The sequence below is a fragment of the Zosterops lateralis genome, assembly GCF_965231275.1.
Source record: "Zosterops lateralis genome assembly, chromosome: 3".
In the NCBI taxonomy this organism is placed as follows: Eukaryota; Metazoa; Chordata; class Aves; order Passeriformes; family Zosteropidae; genus Zosterops; species Zosterops lateralis.
This window is the reverse complement of record NC_139764.1, coordinates 59,799,324-59,824,942: the sequence shown is the minus strand read 5'-3', so window position 1 is coordinate 59,824,942 and position 25,619 is coordinate 59,799,324. Positions and strand designations below refer to the sequence as shown.

The 25,619-nt window shown below is 36.5% G+C and overlaps 1 protein-coding gene across 1 annotated transcript; it reads right to left on the bottom strand.

Moving 5' to 3' along the window:
- Nucleotides 1–54: 54 nt before the first annotated feature.
- LOC310907412 (vesicular inhibitory amino acid transporter-like) lies at nt 55–25,619 on the bottom strand (the record flags this gene model as incomplete). Its single annotated transcript, XM_083857629.1, has 2 exons — nt 55–1,206; nt 25,311–25,619. 2 exons carry the CDS (start codon nt 25,617–25,619, stop codon nt 55–57), a joined length of 1,461 nt encoding a protein of 486 aa, XP_083713755.1.

The window sequence follows — 25,619 nt, the reverse complement described above, 5'->3', positions numbered from 1 at the left end:
CCAGGGTAAGAACATTTATAAGATTTGGTCTTTATTTGTCTTTCAGGAAATCTTTTACACTCCTCCAAATACTTCAAGCAGCCTTTTTATTGAGCAAACTATGCCTGCAAGGCTACAAAGGAAGCCCAAAATAAAAACAGAGATATCTGCACATTTCTCTAAGACAGACAGTTTTTTCCATTGAAGTTTTAAATGGAAGAGAGAAGGAAGAAGAAAAGTCATAGCAGCACCTGTTACACTGCCTGACAAACCCATCAACAGGGCAAAATGTGGTGTGAACATGGCCATCAACAGAGTTAACAAGAGAAATGAGCCTCTTACAGTCAGAGCAAGCAGTGGAGATCTGTAATTGGAATGGTTGTCGTTAGAAATACAAGAATAGACAATTTCTGTGGCTGCAAAAAAGGGCAAAGGGTAAGAAAGAAGAGCCTTGGTTAAGAGACATAAATTCACTAGGGTTTCAAGAAATGATGGCAGGTTGTCAGTAATAACTTCCTTTGTCTTTTCACCCCAGGTCAAGAAAGCAGTAAGTGCAAAGGTTGTTTTCAAGATACAAGCAAAAAAGTGAGTCCAGTTTAGCATACACCTAAATTCCCCAGGGTTTTTCATATTACCTTCAAGTGTGGGAAGAAATATTTGTGAAGTGTAACTGAAAATGATCACCCCTACAGAGACCAAGAAGTTCTCAAACTCAAGGGAGAGTCTGAATTTTGCCCAGGACCATTGATGCATTTGTGTGAGACAGTAAGTTATCACTACAAAGATGATGACAAAATGAACCAAAGAGCAAAGCTGGCTGAGTCTGGAAACAATTTTGAGAGTTCTGATAAATATACAAGGCAACAGAGTAACGAATGCAATTACAGACCAAGTTTTCTCAGTCACCGGTAGGTATGGAAAACTGTGTGACAGCAAGTTCCCACTAACAACCAGATACAAAATACATGTCATGATCAGTTCCACTACTTGGGTCACATTGACAACTATGCCACCTAGACTGGGAGACAGCTTTTTGCAGCAGGCATTTGCAATATCTTCGTACGTGTCTCTCACTCTTATCAGTTGCCCGTCTTCATTTTCTTCATACAAGCAAGCAATTAGAATTTTGCCTGTGTAACAGCATAATGCTGCAGCCAAGACAATAAGAAGTAGACCACTGTATCCACTGTGGAGAAGAGCATATGGCAATCCTAGGACAAATATTCCCTGAAGAAGAAAAAGAGAGAGAAAAGATAGCACAAAATGCCTCTGGCAAAATATTTATGAGAAGTTGCACCCCCAAACCCATCCTCCACTGAACATTGCTTTCACCTACCTGCATGGTGTAAGTACTGCTCCATTCTGCTAAGTAAGTAACAACCATGAGAAATGTGTTTATTTATGATAAATGAAATTACCAGCAAAAGTAACTAATTCTATCAACACACATGTAATGATAAGCTGGGAAAAAGAGAATGTGACTGAATGATAGAGTCAGCTTTCTAGTTAATATTTAACGCTGATGTGATTAGAAGCACATTTTAGAAGGTTCGTAGTTAGTTATTCAGTCAACATGCATATTAATGAAACAGGTTCAGTATCAGTAAAATTAAGCATCATCTGTACAAGTTTCACTCCAATTAAAAATAGCAGCGTAGATAGAGTCAGTAATGACAATTCTTTTAATTCTAAAAATTTTTAACAGACCTCTGGAGAGAAAATGGCATTAGAGTGCATCAGACTATGTTTGTGCTTCCTCTACAGCTTCTGTCCACTTCACACAGCCTTTGCTCTTGCTAAGTTCACTGATTTAGTGATTGGTCTAACTGCTGAGATTCTAGACTATGCAAACTTATTTAGATGTTTAAAAATACACGAAAAACATTTTTTCAATAAGCAATTTTTGAAAAGAACATAGTTTTACTTGTTTATTTTACTGGTAAAATAGAAAAGGAATTTTACTTTCACAGAACATTATGAACACTTCTTTGTCTTTTTCCTTCTTTCTTCTCTGTATTAAGGGACAAATTACAGTCCTGTGTGGTTTCATTTCCATCAGCACAAAACTAACAAAACCTTTGAAGAGTAGTTATTAATAAAAACATCCAATTTAAGAAAGACGCTTTTGTGACATTTCTCTTTTTATGTTACAAACCTGAAATTAGGAATTGCACATGAGTCAGACTGGTCAGGCATTTTTATTCATGACAACTGAAGAAAGGTAATGAGGAAACAAAGCACAGTTATGCAGAATTACAAGTAGTTCTGCAGAAATTTTTACTTCAATATTTCTTGCTGCACCCATGACATGATGAAATCTGAGTATTTTTTGCTCATGTTTTTTATTCTGGCCTGACAGAAGAAGATGATTTGGACCACACCCCTAGATTCTATTTCTGGCCAAACCTGAGCAACCCCATCTGCTCTGCAAAACCTATGAACTCTCGACAGAAACTGCTCCCCACAGAAGGGGTGACCTACTCTTCCCTCACTTCCTGAGTGGGTGGTGCTGATGACACTCAGGATCTGAAGCAGAAGAGGTGAGCTTAATGGTATAAATCTTAATCTTAGACTTTATCATCCACACTTGTGATCATGAGGCCATGTGGGGAACCAGAGTTTCAGGCATGCTTCTGCCTTTGATGTTTTCCATCAACCCCCTCAGGTTTTAATGCCTATCATTAGTAGTTGTGTGAATAGTTTCTGTGAAGATAGTCTAGGAGCCCATCTCTGATGGAGCTCATCAAGATCTCTGATGGAGCTCATCAAGAAGGCAGGTGCCTGTCTCAGCTTTGGAGGCCTTATACCTAGCATCCCACTTCTAAGTGATTCAAGTACTCCCAAGCCTGATCCATAAGGAGGGCTCTGAAGACAGGCATTTTTTAAAGCACTAAATAATCATTAATATATAAAAAGTATTCTTCTCCTCTTCTAGCCATGAAATTGCTGGGGTTTTTTGGCAGATTGTGGGGTGGGCATCAATCATGAAAGAAAGAGGGCCTTAAATTAGAGCAGTGTTTTTTTCTCTAAGCCAATGAGGAAAACAGACTATCTATTATATGAAAGAGCAACATTGCCTAATTCACCAGGCTTCACTCTTGAAGTGGGTATATTCAGTTTTCAGTTGAATTAGGGCTGGAAGAATTAAATATACATGTGGTATATTTCAGCTAGAAAGGTCTATGCCTTTATATGCTGAACAGAAGTACCTCCATTATTATTACCGAAGTTATAATAAAGTCATTTACCAGATATATTTTTTGGTTGTTTTCCATAACTTCATTTACAGTGTTGGGTTTTTATAAGTCACAGATGCCATTTCATTTAGCAGCTGGCACGTTCAACTACACAGATTGTGGTACTTAGTCACCCAAATCTCTCCATTCAATGTCTCCATTCTAATACAGGTCCCATCACCCAATTACCTTGCAGTGTAATTATCAATTCTTTTGTACAGGAACTTCTCATACCTGTTCAAAATTCTATCCTTTTTGGCATCAAGCAGTCTATTTTCTTTAAAAATATTAGATATCTGGCTGCAGGTATCACATATGTAACAGTAGCTCTTGATACGATGCCATTTTTAATCACAGCTTTCACTGACTGGAAAGTTAGATAGCTGCCTAAAGAACTGATTTTGGTTTCTTTCCTATGAAAACTATCCTTGGAGAACATTTATATAACAGACTGAGTTTAAAAGCATCACAAATAAACCAAGTCTAAGAAAAAAACCAAGAAGTTGAAGCCACAGAGTCATCTTCCATATTAACATAAGAACAATGATGTTATCTCAGCTCCTTGCAGTTTCTACCAAGCTTATCTCGTTTGTTCCATACTCACAGTGTTATTATTTTGCCGCCTAATCTGCAACTGGGCATTCAAACAGTATTTGTTGACCTTAAGGGTCACTGTATAATTAAGCTGCAGGTAAGTGTCAACACAGGCCTTATCCACACACTGGCTTCTCCCCTGCTGAATTCAGTCTGTTAAGGACAACCAGCCTCAGCCTAAACCAAAGCAGAAGACTTTGAAAGACATTATCACAGCTGCTTACAGCCCTTCCCACAGGTGCCTGCTTTTCTATGCTTAATTGTTAGTTTAATCAGAGCGTAACATAATTCTGACCTCTAACATCCCCTTGCTGTTGTTCATACTAAATAATTTAATTCAGTTCCTAATATAGACTACAGCATAATAGAGGCAGAGGTTTTTGGTTGTTTTTTTTTAATTTTGTGAGTTCAGACCTTATTAAACAAAAAAATACTTTTGCATATATATATATATATATATACATAAAATATATCAGTGGTTGTCTTTCCCAAAGTTTAGAGGTTAGAATTTCTAAATCGAACATTTCTACAGAAACTCTAAGTTTTTCTTTCAGCTGATGTCTTTGACATATTTTTTTCCAGAGTTTGTAAACTTAAGCTCTCAGTTACTAATGAAAACAAACATTGTGGACATAACTGGTTTTACAGCTTTTTGGATATAGAGCATGTTTAGTAAAAAGAAATGAGAGAACACTGAACATGCCAATACAGTAATTATGTCTGTAGTGAAAGGACAGTGCTTTTTCTGCCTTTCCAGAATTGTTTTTTCAATTTACAATAAAAAAATAGTGTTCCACAGATGCTATTACAAAATAGTAATAACAAAAATTCTACAAAAGAACCAAAACTGTAATTGATGGTCACAAGAACTCAAAGAACAAATGTAACTTTTTTAGACTTCAAAACTCATCTTGTATCTGCTCTCCTGTTCAATACCTTTCCAAAGCAATACTTTTCATTAGGACAATTTCCTGAACATTATCAAGTTTAAATAGTTTAGCAAAAAAAAAAAAATATATAGCTTTAATAAATTATTTTGCTGTCACTATAATATAACAGGTCAGGCATCAGTCTGTATTCTCTGGCTTTCAGCTGCTCGGCATCTATAGAGCATTTGTGGCTCTAAAGTGACTTTTATGTGGAAAATTCCTTCTCCATAAAGAAATCCTTTCATGAATGTTGCTGAAGGTGCGTCTTGTGCCCCTTGCATGAGAAATGAGTGCACAGAGAATGCAGATAGATCATGGCAATATTTCGCTGATTCCTTGTTAGTGGAAAAGGGACTCAGGTAATTCTTGCACCATTTGTCATTGCACACTTTGTCCAGCCTAGCCCCAGAATGTGCAGTCATGTGTTCTGTGTTCTCAAGTCCAAATTATGGCACAGACGGCCTTAGCTGTGAGACATTGGTTAAAAATAAGCAACAAAAGGAACTGTTCCCTAAATTGCCTCATAACTCTTAGTTTCAGCATTCCATCTGGGAAGTGTTCTAGTCTGAATGGTTTAATTTCCAGCTGTTCTAGAGCAAAGTCAAATGTGTTAGTTCTAAATATGCTCTTTTAAGGTGATCTCTTTATGGAATAAAGTATCACAGGGAAAAAAACACTCAGACATCTAGGGACAGAGGAGATGGAGTTTTTGAAACAATCCTCTGCTGTGGAGCTTCTTGAGTGGTTGTGTTATTTACCATCACTCCATCCACCCTGGATGGGAAGGGAGCTCAAACTTGCCCAGCAGGCTGTGCCTTCCCTTGTGTCCCACAGGTTTGCAAGACTTGGGTATTTTCACCCTAGACTGAGGATGAAGTGCACTGTTCTTTGTCAATCAGTGTGTCTGGGTGGAGGCCCTTGTCAAACACCCAGAGCAGACTTTAGCTGTAGGCAGCTGGGCCAATGCAGGAGAAATGACTGAAGGCTCAGCTGGTGACCAGCCTTTGAAGAAATAGCAAGAAGAATAGAAAAAAGGGTGTGAAAGAAATGGTCAGAATCAGCTAGCAGCTCTTTGTCTTGTCAGAATACCCCCAAGCAGAAACATCCAGGCATGACAGCTGTCACCAGGAATCACAAATCCACCTGCAATTGGTTTTGCAAAAAAACCAAAGAGAACAGTAATTCCAAATTACAACTGTACATGAAAAAACTTTCCTGATGGTTTGACTACAATATTTGAACTACACATGTGTGTTTCCCACACAAGCAAGGCTGGCTGCTTATTTAAAAATACCTGATATCTGGACCAGTGCTGAATGCAAAAAATGGACTTTGTCCTATTATTATAGCAGTATGACACTATATTGTATTTGATCATACTCCTTTACCTGAGGGCAAGCACCTCCCTAAGGAACAAAATGTGTTTAAAAAAATTGAAAAGTGAGCATGGACAGACACCCAGAGAAAAATATTAAAATTCCTTAATAATCAATTTTAAAGCTTTTAGACCCAAGTAAAATATTCTGTTTCATAGGTTGTTTTAACCTGAAATATGACATTTTGAAAAACAAAGCAAATTGAAAGGTAATTAAAAAGTAAAGAAGATCAGATCATGGTCAGAGTTGAGGCATGCCAAAAGACAATGAAATTAAATTGAGTAAAAAAAATGCTAAAAAAAATAAGACAGAGAAAATTATTTCATTTTAAGACTTAATAATATGAGAAAAAAAAAGAAAAAAGAAATAAAGAAATGAAGAAGAATTTGCCTGAAAATTAGTCCATTAAGTCAATTCTCCTATATGCAGAATACATGCTGATGTGCCAGACTGTCAAATTAGCTCTGATTGCCTTTCTCACCATTTGTAGTTACTCCACTGGAACGGTTCATTTGAGTCTGACTCTTTTCCCCAAGTATGCCTCTGATTCCATGCAGGAACATGGGTTAGACATAGAAACTGTACTGGAAAGTGTCCTACCTGAATCTTCTTAGAAGAGCTGGAAAATAAATTCAAGATCCCTGCTTCTCAGTACAATTCCACAAAATATTTAATCATGTTGTTTGTTATTTGAAATGAATAATTTTCCCAAACAGATGCAAGTCTTGGTTGCTGTGGTGTTTATGCAGAGAAGGAACTTTATTAGTAATAAATTAAAAAACATAGCAAATACCTTAATCTCATGCCATGATAAGAAAGTTACTTGCTTGTTGACCTCCATGGTCTTCTTGCCTTCTCAGCCATCACCATGATCATCAGTGACTTTGCATCTTCTTCCAAACCACTGTTGACTACATTGAATAATACTGGACCAGGTGCTGATTATTCCACCAGGTAACCTCCTAAAGACTACTAGAAACTCATACATACACATTGACAGTTACTTTTTTTGAACCTGTCACTTACACAGTTGTTAATCCATTTAAGAGGTACTTTGTGGTTGCACTAATTTTTAAATCAGCATGTTGTGTATTAATGTGTCAAAATTCCTTTTAAAAGTGTAAATATATTATTTATCTTTCACTACCAAAATTACAATGTCATAAAAGAATTATTTGAAGTGTGTTTAATAAGGACTGTAAGAACTCTTTCTCCAGAAACATAGTGATTGACACTAATTATATTAGTAGCTTTTTATTCTCTAACAATTAAAACCTGTAGTAACAATTACATTCTTTTTCTCAGCATTGTTGCCAGGTTTCACTAGTCAGGATTTCTATGGTTTTTAAAATATTGGGATGATATCCACAATGTCCTGAAAATTCCACATGTAGAAGCAATAAAGTAAGAATATTACCTGGTCAGATGTGTGTTTTGATATGTCTCCCAAGTGAGAACCTGCTGGGCATTCTGCCTTCAAAATTCTATTGAGATACATTTTAACATCCATTTTAAATGTAGTTATCTCACCATTAATTGTCTAAGTCTAAGCTTGGAAAAATTAGGCACATCAATTAAAAATTCACACCTATCTTAAGATAGGTAATTAGCAGAGCTGAGATGGATTTCCTTTCAGAGATGTCCATGCTGAAAATGAAGATGATATCCACAATCTCCTGAAAATTCCACGTGTAAAAGCAATAAAGTAAGAATATTACCTGGTCAGATGTGTGCTTTGTTGTGTCTCCCAAGTGAAAACCTGCTGGGCATTCTGCCTTCAAAATTCTATTGAGATATATTTTAACATCCATTTTAAATGTGGTTATCTCATCATTAATTATCTAAGTCTAAGCTTGGAAAAATTAGGCACATCAATTTGAAATTCACACCTATCTTAAGATAAGTAATTAGCAGAGCTGAGATGGATTTCCTTTCAGAGATGTCCATGCTGAAAATGAAGTGTGCACACACAGTGTAGAAACTGTAACTTCAATGTCTTATGCAAAATAGCATAATGCCTATCCTAAAAAATTACAAAATACCACACACTTCTCTTGTGCTGTGAGCATGTCCTCCTAGTTCTCTGCAGGAACTATTTAGGACCAGCTGCATCTGTTTTTCAGAATTAAGAAGAGTCTTAGAACCTCTGTACTATTGTAGGAAATCAGTGTTGGAAATATCAGTGAGAGATCTCAGAGAAGATGAAGGTGATCTTACATTAGAAAATCTACAAATTAATTTTTCCCATTCTTACATCCACTTATTCTGGTGTCTGTTGTCTCAGTGACTTGGCCAGGATCATTTGTGTGCACCAAGGGGGACAAGGGATGCTACCAGTCCAATAGGTCATTATGTCTCTAGGGTTCTTCTAGATAGTGATGAAAAACAGATTTTTTGGTATAGATTTATCTTTTATACTCTTCTGGAACAGATGCAGTTTTAGATATTTTGCCTTATTATTTTCTCTCCTCCCTCATAAATATTAGGCAAAATTCCTGACTTTTACCAGAAGTGTTGTTTGTCTGATAGCATGTTTTATAAATACTATGTTCTACTTGGTTCCCTTAACACTTATCCATAGGTGAGTTTTTCTACCTCTCCTTTTAGATGAAATCAGTTATTTGTTGCTCCCTAGTAGTTAATGCATACCTTCCCTTTTAACTTTGTTCTGCTATTATTGCTGGTATTTTCAGACAAGCATACATAGTCACTTCCATTTATACTTAATTTTTGCCAAGATTACTCTCTCTCTTTCAAATTTTTACACTAAACCTAGCCTCTTTTTTTCCTATTCCTAAAAATTGTTTTATTGTTGTCTAAATTACTGGGCAATGCGTCATTTCCTCTCTTTGTTACTGTTCATAACATATAATTATTACTCTCACCTTTTATTTCTCCCTTTTGCTATACATATATTTTTAAAAAAAAATTTAATTGACACATCTACTTCACTCCTGAAATAGGATGGTATACTATTGGTATACTATTTCTTAATTAAAAGGTGTGGCTTCTAGACATCTCATAAATTCTTGTTAAACAACTTTAAAGTTTCTTTCCCAATGGGCTGTCTGTATTTATTCTTCCTAATCAATTATCTCTCATCATTTTCTCCAGTTTTGAAAAATTCACTTTTGAAGTACCAAGTAGATGCATTACTGTCCTCTGTTTTCCCATAATTAATGTAATTAGATCCTCCAATTTGTTCCTCTTTATCCAATTTAATGAGGCCCAAAAGAGAATTATCTTATGCTAGGTTCAATACCTTTTGTGTTAGATAATTATCATCTATAATCCTTAGAAACTTCAATGATGTTTTACTACATAATGCATACAATGTCTACCATAGGTCTTTAAAACTGAAGTCACCAAGAACAGTACAATTTTTCTTTCCAGACAATAGCTCTAATACAGATAATCATCTCTCTAACATAGAGTGCCACCCTCATTTCTTTTGCCTATTCTTTTTAGGTAAACATACTTTATGTAATTATTTTTAAATTCTAGCTGCAGAGATCATCCCAGCATCCATTTGCAGTATCAGTTATATCCTACTACTTCTCAGCAGTAAGAATTTCCATTTCCCTCATTGGCTACCCAAACTCTTGGCACTGCTCTACAGATGTCAGGTAAAGAATTCATCTGCTTTCCCTCTCGCTTCACAGTTTGCTCACAGCTCAGCTGAGTTCGAAGTCAAAAATACTATGAGCTGTTCTGCAGAAAACTTCAAATATTGTCTATGGCCTGCCTGACCTTAACAACAGATCCATCTCCTCTAATGTCAGTGAAAAATCTTCCTTTAACTTCAGGGATAGTTGAATAAGACCTCAGAAATCTTGTTTTACCTGATTTTTCTTATTCTTATTCTCTGTCAGTGCCAGCCTATTTCAGCTGCAGAGAGGACAGTGACTGAGGTGTTTATTTTGTGATTAATGCATTCAATTGCCTTATATACTGACAGAAACTTTAGAAGTGCTTACCTGTCAATCCTTCAGGTACCATAAGTAGATAATCAGGCAGATATAGACTGCTCAGGAGATACTGTGATAAGGTAAGCAGGTAAAGAAGCTGCATGGTCTGCACAGCAAAATGCATGTGTTCATTTGACTGACAGAAGCCACTGATTTTTTTCTTTTTTTAGTGGACATATAAATCTTAAAAAACTCCTAAATATAAGTGAACGGAGGAAAGAAAATATCTGCGAAAGTATGGGAAGAAAATTTGCTGCTATTAAATGTGACAGCTGCTCCCACAGGCTTTGCTATTGGTTTAAATATTTGTTCCAAAACCAAAGTATGCTTGATGCTTAATTCCTCATGGTTTGATGGAAAATGTTAGTTTGCATAAATCCAGAGCTCCCTGCAAGGATGAATTGAATCACACAAAGAAAATCTCCCAAGCAAATTACCTTTCAAGAAAACATTATTTTGCCTGGTCCCAAAGGAGAAAGAAGGCTTTCATTAAAAGAATGAGGGTTCTTATTATGTGTTATGTATCAAAAAGGAAAAAGCGATGAAAAAAGTAAGGCAGTTAAAACTAAAACAAACATTATTCTGAAAGTCAGTTGTGGTGAGCAACATGGACTCCCTGGCTGCTTACTCATTTCTCTCATTACAGACCAGTATTTCACCTAAAGGCAGGCAAGTGATCCAAGCATCCAGTACAGGAACATGCAAGTGAGTTCCATGAACGTATGGCCAAAAGAGCTTGAGGGGAACAGAGACGGGCTATGGGAGACTACGAGCAAAGCAAAGCAGTGGGGAGTCACATAACTTTATTTGAGTGTTCACTGACACAACAAAAGGAAGAATTAAAGTGCACAGAAAGTTCAAACTCAGGCAGTGAGAAAGCATTTGGCTCATTAGGAGTTTTCTTGAATGTTGCCTGGATGGGACAAGCCGCAGTTCCCATTGCTTTTAACAAGCAATGCTGAAGAGGAAATGGAAAAAAGCAACATCATACTACAAAGAACTTTGCATTGGAAAAAACCTTTTTCACCTCTGAGAGCTCAAAAGGAAGCCAGGTTACATCTACTAGAAGCTGAGTTACATTTTCTGAACACCAGCATAGGATTTGCTGTGAATAAAAGGTGGCTGAATCCTCCCACGGCTGGTATTATCCTGCTCGTTCCTCAGCACAGACCTAACTACCAAATTTAGGTGGATTCTTACTCAAGCTATAATGACCTCTAGAGTTCAGTATATAAAGGGGAAACATGTCTTAGAGCGCAGCTTGGGTGGAATATAAGTTACCAGTCTGGATGAAAGACAGAAATAGGGGTATAGGATTACATTTGGTCACCAGGAATCAATAAAATGATACAGATTATCATACTGTATTCCTCTGGAATATGTGAGAAAAAACCACTGATTTACCACTAGTCTGGGTATAGTAAACAAATTTCTACTGCTTTTCCTCTCTTAACCTCACTTCCACTTCAGTGGCACCCCTGAAGGCTTCTACCTATAGGATGAAAGAAACAGCAACTGATTTTACTGCCTGATAATTCATCATGCACACATACAGACAAAGTTGAAGTTGCAAATGAATCCACATAATGGAGACGTCTCTGTCCTACAATAATTCCTAATGTTTAACAAAGTAGGATAATTCCCCTAATTTCAAGTAGATTAGACAAGCATTCCCAAACATGCATAATTAATAACGAAATATAAAAATAAAGGTCAGAAAAGAAATACGAGTGGGTTTTATGGCATGCTGTGAGTAATCATCATAAAAGCAAAGTTAGGTAAAATCTCATTTATATAAAAACAAAAGAAAATAATATGGTTATAGATTGTAAAACTAGACATATGACATATAAAATACACATTGAAAACAACTTTTTAATGTCTCTAGATGTAAAATACTTGAAGTATCACTACTTGCAGAGGTATTTCTCATTCTGTTGTACAGACTTTGATGGAGGTCCTTGACCTCTACTGATCCATGAAAAAAAGCACTGCAGTTACAAAACAACTAATATTCCTTTTTTGTGTTTTCTGTTTTGTTTGATTTTCCCTTCTCTTTTTTTTTTTTTTAATTTTTTTTTAATTATTATTTTCTTAGTCTGCAGTTGCATAAGAAAGACAAAACCTGAGGGTAAAAACTGGGCACCTTGAATATTTTTGACCCTTGACGGGGACCTCAGGTTTATTCTTAACTTTTACACACAAAAGCTGTCTGTATGGAATGAAATAAAAACATTCCTTTCATTATTAAAACAAAGCTAGCTAAGCATATGCTGTTAAATTTTGTATACAAAAAAAGAGGTTTTTTGGGGTTTTTTTCTTAACCTGAGTCATTCTGATAGTGCACAGAAAACTTCTCAGCTCTGTTGCATCTCTACTTTTTTATATTTTGGTGCTGAGATCTGTAGTGATTTCATATTTGATAAATTGATTTCAAGGTTACATTTAGTTTCAGTTCCTTTCTCCTAAATAATATTAATTTCTTACATTCAAATTTTTAGCAAAATCAAAATTTATTGAGAAGGTGTAATTAATGAATTTTAGGTGAAAACTCAATGGTTATAATTGAAGTTACTAAAGTGACTGCTTTCTTTACTGTCTTTGATACCCAAGGAAATCATCACTCCTTAGCATCTATGACTCGGGCTAATCTCACCCAGCTTCTGTCTAAAACAGAGGTTCAGTGAATGAGTGCACACAGTAGCAGATGAGACACATATGACAAATCTGCCTTGCTTTCATGCACTCTTACTAGGAACAGGATTCCTAACTTTTTTTTCCTAAACATAGCAAAAAGTTAAGCTAATCACAGAATCACAGATTATCTGAGTTAGAAGGGATCTGGTAACTCCAGAAAGGATGGATAGAAATAAGGATCACCAGGTGTCTACTTGTTCCCACAGTGTAGGGCACTTGTTTAGGTTTGGGAATCTCCATCAGAGATGCCTGTGTCTCTGTGTCATCTGCAGAGTCAGGCGAATTCTTTTACAAAGGCCATGAGATGCTGGGGTGTCCTGGAAGAGCAAAGGAAGAGCAATAAGCTGGATAATTTGGTAACATGACTGCACCAGGGGAGGCAAGAAGAGGGCAAAAAAGTGCCATTAGGTAAAGTGCAGAACATTGAAACATAAGACTGTGAACTATATGGGGTAGAAACAAGGGGTAGAAGAATATGATGGGCAAGAGGCTGTGAGGAAAAACGCTGGATATGAAAAATACCTAACTCTAAGCATAAGACAGGAATAAGGAGAAAGATAGAGTCTGGAAAGTATGCATTATGCAGCTTTCTGATTAGGAAAGGAAACCTTTGGGGGTGGAATGGCAGCTCCTCACATTTTAGGACATAATAAAGAGTCTCTGAGATCCCATCCTAGGAGCAGAGGGAGGCCTACAGTTTTGTACAGGTATTTTATTTTTAGCCTGAGATGACAACAACAACAAATATAAAAGGAAGAGCTCTGACTCTCTATCTGAGCGTAGTTGGTTTTCCAGCCAAAATGAAAGAAAATAGCAGGCAAGTAAAGGCAACAAGGGCACGAGTAGAGAACTCATTTTAAACTCCAGGTTCCAATTAAATCTTAGAAGATTTTCAAGATCCTCACGGTGACTGAGAAGATGTCATCTGGAGTTGCAGAAATCATGCAGACAATGAGACAAGAGAACAGGTTCAAAATGTAGTGAGATAGAATAAATTTCAGTGCCAACTTCTAGAGTGACAGTAAAATGAGAGCAATAGCATATATTGTAACAGAAAAAAATTAGATAACTTCTTATAAACAAAAGAAACAAATTTCTTACAAAAATAAGATATATTGAGTCTATATTGCATGTAATTCTTATTCTCAATCCACATTTTTTCAAGCTTCAGTAGAACTACTTATAATTTCTGAAATATCCAGATTTAGTCTGAAATAATGAAATTAGAATGGTTTAAAGCTGAAAAGAAAAAGTTCTTTGCTTACCAGGGAGGAACTAGCCTGAATCAAGCATGATTCTGGAGGGGAAAACAGCAACAAAAACCATAATGAATTGAAATATCCATGTAAAGTAAAGAAAAAAGCTTGAAATCACCATTGCTACTGATAACATAAAACAACAAAAAATGTTTGTTATAGAGACTACAAAATATGATCTACTGGTGCTGTTATTTGTGTCAGTTCAGGAAATAGACTGAGAGAAACTGAAATGGATAGCAGTCTGTGTGTATGAGCTGAAGTGAATGTTTCCTCACTTTGACTCATATGTTTACATTTTGAGAAGTAAATATTAAATTTCACTTTTTTGGTTAGCTATTTAGTAACACAGCATCCTACATATGGCAAAACTAGTGGCACTGGCCAAGAACACAGAGAAACATTGCCTTCCAAGAAACATGGTGTATGTGGGGAGAAGAGGAAGAAGACACACAAATAGAAGACAATTTCTTTTATTAAGCTTTGGGGGTAAAATGTTTTAAACAGCTTACTGTGATGAAAATAGGTTACAATATATCATATTCAATACTGTGTATAATCTGTGTTTAGGACTTTTTATTTTCTCAAATAGCTCCATTTGCTCATTCAGACAGAGCTTGTACCATTTCAGTGAATCTACTGCTGTCAGGAATTATATACACTGAAGTAAACTGTAGATTAGCCATCTATGGATTGTTTCGAAGAAGATTTATCATGTGGAAAGTCTGCTAAAGAAACATCACTATTTCTGACTCTACCAGCACATTATAATAATTCAGATGTCCTTTACTTTTGGCATTAAATTCTCATATGCACTTGCAAGTGCTGAGCGTGTCAACTTTTATTCCTTGATGAACCCTAGGGCTCACTCTTTTACTTCATTAAAAAAAAAAATAATTCCCTGCTGCAAATTTGCTAATGGAAGTGAAGGAAGTTTAGAACAAAATAGGAAAGGAATACCATATGACAAAATATTTTACTTTTTGCTGCCTGTCACTCTATTCTTGCTATCTTGGGAGGAATACTATCCTGGGAGTAGGTGTATGACTCAATATGGTTTATTTAAGCAAATTTGTTGAGGTTGCATACATCATAAGTTTAAGAATAGGGGCAGAAAGACCATTTCTAAGAAGAATGTTTTCCAGTGGTGATAGCTGGTCAATGGCATATGCTATAGAGAGGAACAAGTATATAGGTTATCTCAGCCATAAAAAGCTGGTGAGTAATTATAATAGGTAATTTAGATTTTGTTTTGAAAGTTAACTGTCAAATGTAACATCACAACAATGAACTAGCCAAATATAACAGATACAGAAATTCAAAGCTGCCTAATAACAGCATATTTAAATACCATGTGACCTGCCATGAATTTTAAAAAGAGAAGGAGAAATTACACCATCTGTTTTAATTCAGCTTGTTGAAAATGCTTGCAGGGATTGATGACGCCAAAAAGTAGTATGGTAGATTAATTTGATTTTAGTATGGTAGCAAAGTACATCAGCTATTCCCTTCACCTGAGGGAGCCAGAGATCCTTGTTCTGCAACAACTCATGGCACATTGGGTTCTCCCACGGAATAAAGGGATCCTTGCTTTCAAGCTGCTAACCGTTACTCAATCCTTTGTTTTTGGTAACATTTATTGTTTCAAAGGGTATAATTTTCATAATGCCACTATCCATTTATCTTTGATATCATATTTCTGTCATTTTCTTTCTTGGCCATCTGGATTTTTAAGATGGAATGCCCATTTTTATGGCTGAATATTCTAAAGGTACTCTTATCACATTCCTCTGCTGATTTATCTTGTGCTGTTTCTACAATGAGTCTCAATAGCTAGGAGAATCAATTCCTTATAGAGAAAAGAGAGGAAACTGAATCAAATGTCAAGCTGATTTATCACAGGCTACATTTAAACAATCATTAGTTTGTAAAGAGTTTCTATAAAATAGGAAACATTTTGAGACTCACTTTTAAAATCATTTTCGTTGTTAGAGCACCTGGAAGTCCTTGAATGTAATCCCATCATGTAAAGCACGAACACCAAAGATTACATCATGTAATCCCAACAAAGCAAAAAAAGATGGTCTCTTCTCCAAAGTATTTAAAATGCAGGGGTAAGATAACAAGAAACAAATTGTATTAGGGTGACTTTATGATGTCTGTTGTGTTTATGCTGGATATTAAATTCTACACCTTTAAGACTGGCTCTGAGAATGAAGGGTGGGAGAAGCAGTGCGGGGTTTGTTTGCAGAAACTGCTCTCACTCCTCTGCATTCCCTCTCACAGACTGTGTTGTCTGGAGCATGGACAGTGGGAAAAAACTCTGTTTTTAGTTAGATTTTAGCTAGCTGAGGCAGAGAAGTTCCCCAGACTGTGGCTTTTCTTTTTCTTGGAACTGCTCAGCCTGCTCTGGACTGAAAACCCAGCAGAGCACTGAGAGCTCACACCTGTGTCCCACCAGGGCTGGGATGTGGCATTTTCCAGTGCAGGAGGGACTGATAAGGGACTGAGTGAACCAAGCTACACCCCACTACAAGGACTTTCTGAATTTGCCATCTCTTCAGAACAGCAAGAGCTTTTATTGTTTAATAGTATTCATTTTTTATGCTTGTGAATACTTTGCTTGTTAAACAAACAGGTTTTTTTCCACTTTTCTCCAAGGCAATCTTTTCCTGAACCAGTTGTAGGAGGGGGCACTTGAATCTGCTTTCTAGAGGGACCTCTTTGGAAGTTTCCTCCCAAATTTGCCCTAAACCAGGACACAAATACAGGCAGAGTGGGGAGCCAAGGAAACCTTGAGTCAATACTAGATACTGTGAGTCAAGAGAGCAAATGGTTGTTTCAATAAAGCTTATAACTGTGCAATTTTCATCAAAAGGGCATTTCTAAGAGTATCAGAGGAATATCTTCACATAAGTTCAGATGAATGCTTGTTAAGTATTTACCAAATTGAAAACGATAATTCTAACTGGAAGAAGAGAGATCAAAGGCAATAGATGCAGGAAAACATGGTAGTTTATTCTAGAAAAGAGGAGCAGCTCACATTTGATTTGATGGTTGAAGAGTTTCTTGCAAGAGCTGTTGGTCTCAAGAGTTAATGGAACTGCATCAGCTTTCCAGGTGGGTACACATGGAGTGAGCTTGGAAAGGTTAGGGAAAGGTGTGTTACTGTGACCCAGATGGGGAATTATAAGTGTTCAGATCAGTTTTAGCTTTGTGGATTGGTAACCCAGACTATGTGCTAGTGTGGTTTTACAGTAAAAATAAGCAGGACATGGATGTAGTCTGAGTGTGAAGAGGTAGAAAGACACCTGAAAGAGGATGCCAGATGATAGGCCTGCATGGTAGCAAGGACAAGGACTTATACAGGCAGTGAAAGAATTCTGATATGGGGAGACACTGGATAGAAGACAAGGAGCTCTGTTCTGCTGCTTGACTGCTGAAAAGACAGACCAGAATTTTATGTATGCAGCAATGGGATCAAAATAAGATGTGAACTTGAACTGGCCCAGGAAAATACACTCTGTTTCAGTCTCACACTCCTACAAACGGGAAGGACAGATGTAGAGTCTATCAGCTGTGTCTGTAGAGCTCCAAGAGCCTGAGCCTGGTTCAAGCAATGACCTCAGGGAGGAAGGCATGAGGCAGACAGGAGAGACTGCTAGCATGAGCTGTGTGTCCCATTAGAGACAGCAGCACAGAGAAGAAGAAGCTAGTTGTGACCCTATGTATTAGTCTCCATGTAAGACTTTTCCTTATAAAAAATTGTTTGAGTGAAAAGTAAAAAGAATGGTGTAGTGCGTGTGTGTATGTGTGTATGCATGTGAGTGTGCTTCTAAGTTATCTGTGCACCAATGCAAAGCTCTTTTTTAGGCATTAACACCACCACAGCAGGCAATCTCCAGGGTGCTCTGAAGGTTTCCTAATGATGAAATGAAAACAGAAAAAAGAGTCTTGGGAGCAGGAGGCACAATGTTCAGGTTTCTGAAGTACTTACATGTAGCATTTATTTCATATGTTTTGCAGTAGAAATGGAAATGAACACACTCTTTTTGCAAATATATGTAAATGTGTATATAAATAATACCATGTCACTTGACAGACTGTCTATTAAGCACTAGCAACACCACTGATGGTGGTAGTTGGCCTTTGAATAATGGCAGGATTTAAAGCTCTTGGATGGAGAAGTACTTAAGCTGACTGAGATGTAAAATAGTTCAAATACTGGCAGACTCCTGCAGTGCATCCATCCAAGAAATTCTGTCAGTGTTGGAGGCAGGCCTGTGCACTGCATCTTGAAGGTACAGGAGTAAGGTGTTGAACCCAAAGATGGGTCCTTATGGCTCCTTTTAATCTCAGGATCTCCTGTTATTCTATGACTCTATGTCCTCACTAGGGACATCTGTTGGCAAGCTGAATTTGGCAGCATGCTAAAACAACTTGTACATTCCAATTGATGCAAAAGTTCATGTTACTACTTGTTGGAAAGTACCACTGTAAGAAGAGTTGAGCTGGTCTCTTCCAGTTTACTTGCCACACTACTGGTTACTTGCTAGTTCTTTTTGCCTTTTACATGCACACAATTTGTATTAACAACTGCTTCATGTAGCAGGACTCACATCTATAAAATAGCTGTTCTAAAAGATTAAGAGCAACAGATTTTCCAGATAGAAAAGTTTTCAAATTTATATGAAAACTGAACAACAGTCAACGAGAAGTCCTTACTTACAAGAAATAGCCACTTGCAAATTCTCCAGCACTTTCTTTACCAGACTGAGACAAACAACATCAATCCCAGGATAAGTACACTGTGCATTGAAGTGAGTTAACTGCGGTTAGGAGTAAACTGAAGATAATATGGTGGCTTTGAAATTTAGATGCTGAAATATACAGATCTCAAAAGTACAAAGCAAGAAGAGTTTCTGCTAAAGTTGTTGGAAATGATAGATAATTGTCGCTGCTAAAAATCAAGTGTCAAATAATCCTTTCTTGAAATGTAAGGTTATAATTTGAGGTTCAGAACAGAATTATTCATTATTCATTTCTTTAAACCTAGCAGTGCTTCTGGCTACTGTTATCAAAATAATGAAACTTTAGACAGATATGTCTGTAAAACTCAGGTAAAAATCAGTTAAAGATATAAAATAAGGCATTGGTTATGAATAAATATTTTAAAATATATCTATCTTACACTCAATGGAATCAAGATATTCAGACTTAAGGCTGAGGCTGCATATTAAATTCCACGGGTTTTTTGACTATTATACTTATGTTTCTCTCACCTCATATGAGATAAAAGTCGCATATGCTAATTAGCTTAAAATAGATCAATATAATAAATTATATAATGAAGTATATCAGTCATAGTCAAAATACTGAGACTATTAGAATCATTTATGAAGGAGATACAGAGAGAGACACCTCCTGTAACTGTCTTGTGACTCATCTGTTAAATGCAATTTTGAACACGCGATGAAGATAAGCATGATCTAAGAACTGCTTTAACTTCTAAAGGTATTTTAATATGTAATTTTAACACCTAATAGGCTTTAAGAATTGCAAAACTTTGTTATGTTGCTTGTGCAATTGATGTATTTTTTTCTGGGCTTCGAGAGCTAGTATGGTGCTTTCTGAACCAGTAGTCTATATGTTGGGACTACCTGTACGTCCAAGGAAAAATGTTGTGGACTAGTTATGTTACAGCACAGTTTCTACTTGATGGAAAATCTGATATGGAAGGGCTTAGGAAAACTGATCTGATACTCCTAACATTTCCATAATGCCTGCAGTAGACTATGCTGATGTAAATCCAGTCAACACTCCCTCCCTCACACTTGATCATTGCCCAAATAGTGAAACAAATTACATAAAAGTCAAAACTGACAAAACAGCAACTTATATCTCGTGAGAATTATCCAAATATTTATTCCTGGAACAATTTTTGATGAGCCACCTCTCTATGTTTAGGAGTTCTGTCTTCATAACATTTTTTAGTGTTTGCAGCTGACCAAGGAAAAAGTAGATTGATTAAGTGTATGGTCTAATGATATTTATGGGAATGGCAGTTAGTTAACTCAAAACCAGTCTGCTGCACTTGTGCTTATATGTCAAATAAAGAGATTTCTCTGAATTAGATGTTATTTCTTTGTTGCAGGATAACACATTTTTGATAAAGAGCTTTTGTGATAAGAAATAGAGTTGGGAATAGAGAAGATATATATCCTGAATGCAGCCTTCTCTGCACTGTATGAATATGTTCACAAAAGAAGCCTACCACAGGGTCTGAGCTGAAATAAATGCTATAAAAAGTAGTGATGGAATCTTTTTTTCCCCTCAAGAGAAAATCAGAAGGGAAAACCAGGGCACAAATATTAGTTATGGAGTCTTCTCCCCTAAAATATATCTTTTATCAATTGCATTGCATAATGGTGACATTCTATCATAGAAAAAACAGATCTGAATTTAGATGGCTCTCACCAGGCTTTTTTGGGGTCTGTAATTCTGACTATAAAGGTTTGTGGTTGCAAGCCTTGGAAAAATAAATTTTCCAGTATTGCCGGTGCATTTCAGCTAAAATCATATTCACTATTTGAAATTTTTGTGTTCATCACAATAGTCCTACTACCTTGAAATTTTACTTTGTGCTATCATTTTTTGACATTTCATTTGGAAACTTGAATTACTTTCTGGTCATAGTTTAGATATCAGCATTGGGCATCTCCCTTCAATTCTCAGTAGCACATCTTGATATGAAATGCAGAAGTTGGTTGCTCTCAGATGTCTATAATTTAGTTCAGGCTACGACTTCAGCTTCAATGCATATGCCTTCAGCTTCAATATGTAATGTATAATTCAAGGAAGTTACTGCTTTGTGCTTGAGAAAAGATTGACCCTTGTTCTCATGTTGGAAAATAAATACTTAAGATCAAGTGCTGCAGTTAAAATCCAAGTGGTTATTTATCCAAACATGACTAAATTATTTATGGTTCAGGATGAGAGGATTTATATCATTATACATCTAATGATCTGCTTTCTAAGCACACGAGCATGTACAGATTTATATTTAGAAAATGGTTAAATTTTGTGTCAATAAAGCTTAATGAGAGGGGTGTTTAGATGTTTGCCTTTCTATCTTTATAGGCATGTCTGCTAATTCTGTTCCTCAGCATCAGTGTGTTTTACAATTAAGTATTTAGGAGTTGCAGTTACCTAAGAAATAAACTACATAAGAACCAAGTACAGAAAATATGGTTATAAAGGCATGCAGTAAAAAATATATGGGTATTCAGGTTCTAAAATTATGATTATTGTAGTCTTTAGTCTTCTCTAAACTAATGTATAATACACAGAATATAAATATAATGAGAATAGTTATGATTTCTGCTGCAATAATAGGTAATTTATTATTGACACATTGAAAAATAATGATTAATAATGCTAATTTAAGTATTGTTCTTCCTGGAAGCACTCACAGTAGCCAGGCAGCCCATTTTGTTTCTCTGATCATGAAACAAGAAAATTTTGCCTGCTGCAGGTATTTCTAGTCTTTGTACAACCTAATTTGTTGCAAAAGGAAGGATATGAATGTTGGCAACATTAAGTATCAGATGCACTGAATCAAAGAGAACATTCAGTATGATTTCACAGTATCACTGTAGTTGGAAAAGACCTCTAAGATCAACAAGTCCAACCTTTGACCAATCATCACCTTCCCACCAATACCGTGACACCAAGTGCCACATGCAGTTGTTTCTTGAACACCTTCAGGGATGGTGATTCCATCCGCTCCCTGGGCAGTCTGTTCTAATGTTTATCAATCCTTTCAGTGAAGAAATAGTCCCTAATGTTCAACCTGAATGTGCTCTGGCATAGTTTGAGGCTTTGTACTCTGTTCTGTCACTTGCTGCTTGGGTAGCCCGACCCAGTTACAACTGACTTTCAGGTAGTTGTAGAAAGTCACAAGGTCTTCTCTGAGTCTCCTTTTCTCCAGGCTAAACACCCCCAGCTCCCTCAGCTGCTCCTCACAGGACTTGTACTCCAGGACCCTTCTCCAGCTCTGTTGCCCTTCTCTGGACATGTTCCAGCACCTTGATGTCTGTCTCATAGTAAGGGGCCCAAAACTGAACACAGGATTTGAGGTGTGGCTCCTCTGTGTCAAGTACAGAGGGACAATCACTGGTCTGGTCCTGCTGGCCACGCTATTGCTTATACAGCCCAGAAGGCCCATTGGCCTTCTTGTCCACCTGGGCACAGCTGGCTCATGTTCAGCTGCTGTTGACCAGCACAGCTTGGTCCTTTTCTGCTGAGCTGCTTTCCAGCCAGATTTGATACATCATATTTTACCAAACATTCAGAGGAAATTTGTGTAATTTTATTAGCCTGTATTTTAAAAATTGTTCAGGCATCATAGTACTGAAAGTCTCTTGAAGCTTTCTGGTAAAGTGCTCCTGGTAAACACTTTTTTCAGTCTTAGGTCCTCCTGGAACCTAAGTAGAGATCAACTCACAATGGTATAAATTACAGTTATAAATCACATAGATATCAATTATAGGGGAGATTAACATTATTTCATTTCTTTCCATTATTTCATTTCTTTCTATTATTTTACTTCTCTTTCTCTGTGGTTTTTTCTTTATTCTTTTGTGCCCCTTCACAACACAATATAATGAATGCCTTTTTCTTTTAGTTTGTCTTTCTCCATAGTGTTTGCACAAATCCAACTACATGTGACTGTCAAATAGTCTTTATCGTCCTTTGGTACTGCTATGAAATACTGTAACATTAGAATTTAACTACCTTCTTATTTGTGACTATTGCTTTGCTTATCTATCCAGCACCACTGTACAGGTCATTACAAATAATTTTGGCCTTTTACTGCTACATATGAACTAATGCAACTTGCATCACTCTGCCAGATGATGCTGTACATTTTCCCATTTGAATTAACTCAGCTTTATGGTCTCTGTCCTCACCCAGATTAACTGAACACAGGTTTTGATTTGCCTGTGCAGTGCTGGAATATGAAACATGTTTCCCTGGAAACTTAAATGTCTGAAGCAATCATTTACACATACAGTATCACCATCAAAAGTGAATATTTTTTCAGTTCAAGTTAAGAACAAAATAAAAATCTCTTTTTTTTTGTTTGAAAAGACTTATATTTAAAACACTGTGAGAAACCCCTTGTATTTAATTTCAAAGACTAAAGATTTAATCATTCCCATAATAAATCTGGATTGCAAAATATTTTCAGTTTTAGACTAATTATATTCACTGGAGTAACTCTTCAGAGTGCTTCAAAATTCTGCTGAAATGTTTACCTCTAATTGCCATGCAAAACACTTCTGCCCTTTCCTCTGGGTAGGGCAAAACAACTGTCAATTTATCAAAGATTGTCTTCACCAGTCAAGAACGTTTGGATTATTTTAATCATTCTATTCACAACTCTGACTTTCTTTTCAAAGCTATTCATAGAAATTTCTTCAAACTGTTATTTTCTACTGACAGATGCCCATTCAATATTCTAATATTCTCCCCTCTCTCTTCTCCTGCCTTTTTCCTTCCCTTTCTCTGCTTTGTTTCTAAACCAAATTACTTGCTCCCAATCCCAGGAATTGGGAGCTAGGAATAATATAAATATGTGTACATAGATTCCCAGATGTGGTGGCACATGCACACAGTTTAATAATGTGTCATTAGGGCACTTGGTTTTACTATCAATGAAACTGCAGTTTCCATGCTTTGGAGCCTTTTTCCAACCTTCATCTTGCCTTTGGAGGAAACCTCAATATAGCTGTAACCAACTGCTTTTTAATGCTAGTTCCTAAAATATTTTACCAAATGAGAGCCATAGTAGGCAACACTCACCAGGCTGAGAATTTTGACTAGGACCATAGTTACTGATTGGTTTGGATAATTTAGCTTGAATTTGTCCCAATTTTAAATAGGCAACTGCATATTTGATTGTGTTTTAAAATGTGTTATCAGTCTTTTTTCTGACTGAAAGCTATATTACTAATAATTAATAGTATTTTATACAGAACAATATTTAGGATTTTTTTTGGCATTTAGATGTATTTACAGAGGCATTATTATTTGTTTTTCAGAAAAGAAAACAATGGGTTAGAGAATGTGATTTGCCAAAAGGTCATACAGCAAATATTGACAAAACTGACTTCCAGAATGAAATCTTGGCTTTGGTGAAATCAAATGCAAAACTCACAGAGACAATGGGCTCTCATCCCAGACTCCTGTCCTGACTAGATGCTTCTGAGGGAGATTGAAGATAAAATGTGTTACTAGAATGCAGTTGGGGTATTTTAGAACTTCACACATTCACAGCTGAACACTTTCAGAATATGATATGCTACAGCTACAGTGCCCTGTTATTACACTGGCTCTCATGTGGTGGTGCTCATGTTTGAAAATATACCAGGGTTAGAAATATGTCTTTTTTCCCCTCCTTTGCAGAACTGAGGAATGAACTGGATATGTAAACAAATATCCATCGGCATAGCCAGACTTTTGTGATACTGGAAGGATTATCTTTCTATAATTGAAGTGGCATAAAAAAGTGTTTAAGCAAGAGTTAGTGGGACTAGATGTGTCTGTGGATGCTGCTTTCTTCTTACTATGTCAGACAGAAAGTTAGTGGTAATGATATAATTATGTAAGGAAATGAATCATGAAAAGTGAGAAAAAGATTCTGAAACATTTAATGCTAAATTTAAGGATTTGGAAAGATACTCAAATTCCACACAGAATGCTGGTACCAAATGCTTTCAAGTCTATTCAACCTATTTTCCTTAACACTGACAAGTATTATTACACTTCTTGTGCTTCGTGCTTCAATTTATTTCTAGTTTAACTTACATGTCAGTAAATTTATGTCTGACGTCAGTCTGGCTCTTACCATCCTCTTTTTATTAGATGTTTACCTCACATTTCTATCAAACATCTCTGTCACTGAATTCAAATATGCTTATTAAAGATAATGTTGGCCCTGCCAAAACAGGTGCAATCACCACCTTTTCAATTTTGCCTAATTGAAACACTTTTTAAACTTCAGATAACATATGTATAGTTTTTCCCTTTGGAACTCTGGTTTATCAGAGTGCTAATCTTATGCAGAAAGATTCAAATATGTGAGTAATAAATTCACAGAAACCTTTTAGAATAAGCAAAATGATGGTACAGCTAAGTAAAATAGAGCAGGCTAAGTGATGACAAGGCTTTTCAAATGATGAGTGGAATAAATGTGGAAATAAAAGGTTACCTGAATGGCATTTGTTACATTCCATCCTGCTTCCCAGCTGGTGATCAATTTGACCTGGGCATGTGGCAAGGGAGCTGGGGACTTGTATTCTGGATCCTGGTGACAAATATCAAGCTCAAATTTCAGGGGTCCATCTGCTTCCTCTCTGTTCTCGCTGTGAGCTCTGTTCAGATCATCGCTTTTAGCAAAATTCACGTGCTCTTCATCGGTGTCTAGGCAGCTGTCCCACCTCACCAGTCCCGAAAAGAGAGATGGTGCTTCCCCAAAGCATTTGAAAAGAGATGAAAAAGTCTCCTTCAGGTGAGCCAT